This window comes from Musca domestica, unplaced genomic scaffold (genome assembly GCF_030504385.1).
Source record: "Musca domestica strain aabys unplaced genomic scaffold, Musca_domestica.polishedcontigs.V.1.1 68, whole genome shotgun sequence".
In the NCBI taxonomy this organism is placed as follows: domain Eukaryota; kingdom Metazoa; phylum Arthropoda; class Insecta; order Diptera; family Muscidae; genus Musca; species Musca domestica.
The window spans coordinates 407,760-413,759 of record NW_026712379.1 but is presented as its reverse complement, the minus strand read 5'-3'; the positions used below and the strand labels follow the sequence as shown (position 1 = coordinate 413,759).

The window sequence follows — 6,000 nt, the reverse complement described above, 5'->3', positions numbered from 1 at the left end:
CGAAATCTATAGCTATATCTGAACCTATTTTCACTAATTTGGCAACTTGTTTGTAAACTAAATTTGTTGTAAGTGTTATATTACCCGTTTGGGGCGCAATAAAAGGCAAACGGACGAAGATATATATGGGAGCTATATCCCAAATCTGAACCGATCTCGAAACATTTAGCAAAGCTATTTCTGGGCTCTTTCTGATATATATCCCGCAATATCGTTTTTACAGAGTGCATATTATAGCTGTGAAGGACAAAAATAAGAAATCGGGTGAACAATACATATGGGAGCTATAGCTTTATCTGAACCGATTTCGAACAAATTTGGCATACTTATTTCCAGGCTTAATTTGGTCGTATGTTTTGGCTAATATTATACGTTTTGAGCACAATAAAAAGAAAATGGAATGAATATATACATGGGAGCTACATCTAAATTTTGACCGATTATATCCGAACCCAAATAGGGTTCGTCCTGGTGTCAAACAAATGACTTGTGCAAATTTTCATCTGGATCGGGCAATAAATGCGACTATGTTTACAAAAATACATGGACAGACAGACGGACGATCATGCATAAATCGACGCAGAATGTGACTCTATGTAGATAGTGGTTCTATCTCGTTTCCTTTTGCCTGTTACAAACAAATGCACAAAAACATAATACCCTGAACAAGTTGTGGTGTAGGGTATAATGGGGGAATATTTCGGTTTTTTTTTTTTATTTGGGAACTATTTTGTGAATACAGTGGAAATAAGATTACTTTTCTTTGAAGTCTCAAACTGAATTTGGATGGATACTTTGACCTCATCCTCCCAAAATGATGCTTTCTAGACGATTTTTGCATAAACTCACACAAAGTACAGCTTTATCCCTAGAATGTGTTTTAATATATATGAATTTCTAGCGTTTAGATAAGGTTTAGACACTTGACGCATCATGACAAATAATTTTGCAGAATATTGTGATCCGCTTAAAAAGTAGTTATTAACCATATATTTAAAAAAGGGCCAAAAACACTTGCTAATATCAACTGCTTCCAAGGAATCCTAATCCGAAATTTTCAAAGACCCTTGAAGTCTCAAAACACCGATACACGTATTCAAGGTAGCAGAACATTGTGTACATATGTAGGTTCATGTTTCCTTATAGCCCCCATAAGACGTTACCAACAGATATTCAATACTCTTGTGATTTAAGCCTATGTGTTTCAAATGTAATATTTGTTATTAGCTAAGGGAGTCAGCCACTGTATTAGAAAATTGTCCACGTTTCGCTACTGCCCCCATATAACGGTACTTTCCAATATTCGGTATTTTGACGATTTTTGCACATTTTCTAACGAAATTTTTTAAAATTCGAAGTTTGGATTCCATAATTTTTCTCTACTCCTGTTGCAGTACAATTTCTATAGACTCCATCCATCCTTATTCGATATTTTGACAATTTTACCCATTTTTTATATCCTCAGCCATAAATACAGAGAGTATTTATCATTTGATACGGCCAAAACGTGTCTCATCAAAGTAGGGGTTTTAGATCCCAGGTCTCTTTGAACCAAATCCGTTTCAGGACATTTGTAGTCGCTCCTGGGGTTTATGTCCGTCTGTCTGGCTGGTTGACTGGTTGACTGGTCCACACGATAGCTCTCGAAGGGAGTATCCGATTTGATCCAAACTTGGTACATCGCAATATCATTGTTTACTTCTTCTAGAACCTTCGAAACAAAAGGTCAAATATTTTATAGAAAATAATTTACCATATAGAACAAACAAGGATCGTCAAATATTGTGCAAATCCGAAAATTTGTATCCGTGCTATGTCAGGTGGTAAAACGACAATATCGGCCTACTCTGAGTAAAAATTTTGAATAATTATAACTCTTATAAAACGCGAAATGCGTATCCGATCACTTTCAAACTCGGCACCTCTCAATATTCTTACTAATAAAAGATCAGCTATGAAGATGGAATATATCGGACCACACCTTGTGGTGTCTCACCCCAAGGGGCACAATTTTGAATAATTATGGAACAGTTTTGAATACTTATATCTCTCGTAAGTTGCAAAACAAGTCAGCGATACTCTTCAAACTTGGTATATGTAAATATTTCCCGTATCCAGAGATCTGATGTGAATATGGAATTTACCAGCCCACTCCTTCTCGTACCTCCCCACAAAAGGTTAAAATGTTGATTAACAATTATTCCCATAAAATTGCTAATAGATTTCCGAGTTTCTTTAAATTTTCCATATCCCAAAATTTTTATGTGTGTTAGATGAAGTAAAACCCTTAATTCCACTATATCTGGTACCTTATGGATATTTCAACACTTTCAAAAAATTATCACATATCTCATATAAAGTGATATAAATCGATATAGTCCAAATCGGGAACGCTGTAGTTTTTATCAGTTTATATCAGAGTTAGTTCAGATGAGAAGTGGATAATGTCTGTCCACTCCTTCGGCAAAACCAACTGATACTTTTTACTTTCTTATAAAATTGTTTGAAATTTGCAGTGTATGCACCTAATGAGAGAAGTGACGCCTACCCCTCGAATACTGGAACTTCGGCATTAGCAGACATATTTTTACATCAGTTACTTTCCAAATGTTGGAGTTCAAATAGCTGCGTTTTTACTTGTTAAGTGTATTATTGACGAGAATGATTTTAGTTTTTTCCTTTCTCAGCCTTGCTTGAATCCATCCAAGAAATCCGCAGATTTCAATAATGTAAAAATTGAAGAAACCACTATAATATTATTATATTATGTAAAATCTTTAAACATCAATGCAATTCTTTAAATGCGACTATTATGTGTGCAGGCTATTATAGTCGACTGACGTGTTCTGGTTGGTGAAACGAATTTTTCCACAAATCAGTTGTTTGGCCCAATGACGAACCCTATTGAAATTGGTGATAATAGTTCAAAATTTAGCTACAGCTCCCATATACATCTTCGTCCGCCATATGTGTAATATTAGCCTATATATTGTTCTTTTAGATCCCCACAAGGACCGTACAAGGTTCTTTCGAGATCGGGTCATATGGACCTCCTCTTTTTATTGGTTTAATTTAGAATTTTTGTGGAGCGAGAGAGTTATCGTGAGCATTAGCCGGTCAGACAGACAGATCAACATCCGGAGGAACTAACATGGCTATATCGACTCTAAATGTACTGAAACGGATTCCATCATCATATTTTGGTCGTATCAAATGTTGGAGTCGTTTATTTGCGGTGCGTAATGACACAAAATTCTTTGATTTAAAATTTCTAAAGCTATGACAACAAACGGAAGTTCTGATGTGTTTTTAGGTGTATTACCCTATGTAGTACAGGGTTGCCCATATTCGACGGACCTTTGGGCCCTTTGGGCCCATTCCAATCGACGAGGCTTGTCCGCAGGCAACATTCTTTGTGTCAATTGAATTTTGTACGGGAACAAATGCAAATTAATGTGCATAATCCGTTGTAAAGTGGACCGAGCCATGCCCAACTGCTGAGAACGGCGTTTTTGGGATGTTCTTGGGGACCTCTCAACACTGGCTCGTACGGCAGCGATGTTCTCGGCCGATCGCCTTGGTCGACTTTTATATGGCCTCTTCGGATTAGAAAGAGCCTTACCAGTCGAAAATTTTTCGTATAAACGCTTAATGGTTTTCTTAGAATGCGCACTTCTCAAATTTTTTAATGTTTTAAAAGCACGTTGAGTTTTCACAATTGACTTCTTCTGTTGAATGTAAATTTCAGAGCGCTCGTGTGGCGTGTATTGGTTCATGGTAAAAATCTGCTTGGACTGACGCTTCAAACGCGGTATGTCATTAAGCGATGTGACATCTCTGTCAAAAGTTATGGCGTTGCCAGATGGGTCCGTCGAATATGGGCAACCCTGTATATTGTAAATAAATAATGAAACGAAGTCTGCAAATTTATTTGTTTAATTTTGAACTGTATAACCTTGGGACTAGTAGCGAAACAATTGATTATTCTCGAAAAGTAATTATTTGTTAAGCCGTAAAGTAGTTTCAAAATAATTGTACATTTTTGTAGACATTTCCTAAAACCCATTGTCTTTTAAAAGTTCCACTTTAAATACACATGTACCCATCTACCAAACCAGATTTTGAAACACTGTGCCTGCATGGCTTGCCCTCTAACCTTTGTACTACCCAAATTCATTCTATAACAGAAACACCCACACACATGCACACGAACATGTATTGTAAGTAAATGTGTTGTTTGCATGGTGTTCTCATTTTGAGATTTCTTTAATTGTTCTTTGTGGTTTACTTCATCACTCTCTTCCAATTAATTCATTTATTAATTAAATATCGTTGTTGTTGATGTTGCCGTTGCTTATTGCCAAGTTAATGGAAAAATAAAGTCAAACTGTTTCTATTTTCCAAATTGTTTGCTCTTTCTTCCTTTGTTACACTACAAAGGCGCTGGTTGGCAAAGCGTCAAATCAACAACTAAAACAACTGATCCCAGAAAAGTCGGCGGTTCTAAAAAGAAACGTTTAGCACCACAACCACCCTGTGTCAGAAAAGAGGGGTTAGCTGCGACAACAACCCGAGAGTTGAAAACATCAGTACTAAAAGCAAAACGAACTGGTGAACACATGGTGGAGGTCGATGATAAATTACAACACCAACAATTACAACTTCAGTTTCCAGCGAAAGAGAGCCAAGATCACAAAGAATTCATTGAAAATCTTTTTGCGGAGGCAACCACAAATTCAAACAATTTTACATCTGAAGTAACAGAGACAAGTGTGGATGTTGAGATAAGACCTACAACAACAGCTACGGGTGCAACAACAAATGAACAAAGTAAGTCTATAGCAAAACAGAAATGTCAATAAATCTGTTGAGAACATAACAGGGAACAAAACAATGGTACTGTTGAAAAACATCGCATTAATAATTTGAGTGTAATTAGATCTAATGAGTTGGAGAAAACAACTAAGATAATCGAAGACAAAGAGAAAGAAATATTAGCAAAAGCTAAAAAGTGGAAATGACCGAAAAATAATTTATAATAAACAAGCAAGAAAGTATCAGTCGGGTTTTTCGTCAGATGTATACCCTACTCCAATGTCAACTTATAAAACCAGTAAGGAAAAGTCAAAAGTCAGGCGGGGCCGACTATATGATAGCCTACACCAATATGCATATTTAGTAGAGCTCCCGTAACAAAAGCATTTATTTGAAGTAGATCATACAACCTATTAACATTTGCCTTTGGGGCAGTTATAATTTGCTTTCAGAAGGAACTAATATATGAGAGGCATATGCAATCCTGAATCGATTTTCACTAAATTAGACGGAGACATTTTAATCTTTTATACCAAATATCATTTCGAAAAGGATCATATTAAAAAAATATATATATCGAAGCCAAGTTCCACAAAATGGAAACCTACGTCCCGAAATTCATTCCATTTGAACTGATATTGAGCATTATTTGCACAATAAACCTAAAATCGGATTAAGGATATATATGGGGGCAATATCCAAATCTGAACCGATTTTGATAGAATTTAACAGAGGTATTTCTGATATCTGGTACCAAATATTATTCTTGTGGAGTGCATATTACGCATTTGAGGGACTTTAACACCAAATCGGATGAAACATATAAATTGGAGCTATAGCTATATCTGAACCGATTTTCACCAAATTTGATGTACTTGCTTCTAGACTGAATCCGGTCGGATGTGCCAAAGTTCAGACCATTTGGACTGATATTGGGTATTCAGTGCACAATTAATCCGAAATCGGTAGAAGCTATATATGGGAGCTACATCCAAATCTGAAAGGATCTTGATACAATTTGGCACAGGTATTTCTGGGCTATATTTGATATCTGATACCAAGCATCATTCTTGTGGTGTGCATATTACGAATGTGGGGGACTTAAACACCAAATCCGATGAAACATATATATGGGAGCTATAGCTATATCTAAACCGATTTTCTCCGAATTTAATGTACTTGCTC

General features: G+C 36.1%; 1 protein-coding gene across 2 annotated transcripts in view; it reads left to right on the top strand.

Moving 5' to 3' along the window:
- The first annotated feature begins 4,446 nt into the window (after nucleotides 1–4,446).
- The window catches only part of LOC131805945 (protein cappuccino), a 96,446-nt gene continuing 94,892 nt past the window's right edge, over nucleotides 4,447–6,000 (top strand). For both annotated transcript variants that reach the window (XM_059129751.1, XM_059129750.1), the window contains exon 1: nucleotides 4,447–4,830. In XM_059129751.1, coding sequence (XP_058985734.1) covers nucleotides 4,620–4,830 — 211 coding nt within the window. In that variant the 5' untranslated portion in view covers nucleotides 4,447–4,619. The remainder of the gene's footprint in view (nucleotides 4,831–6,000) is intronic.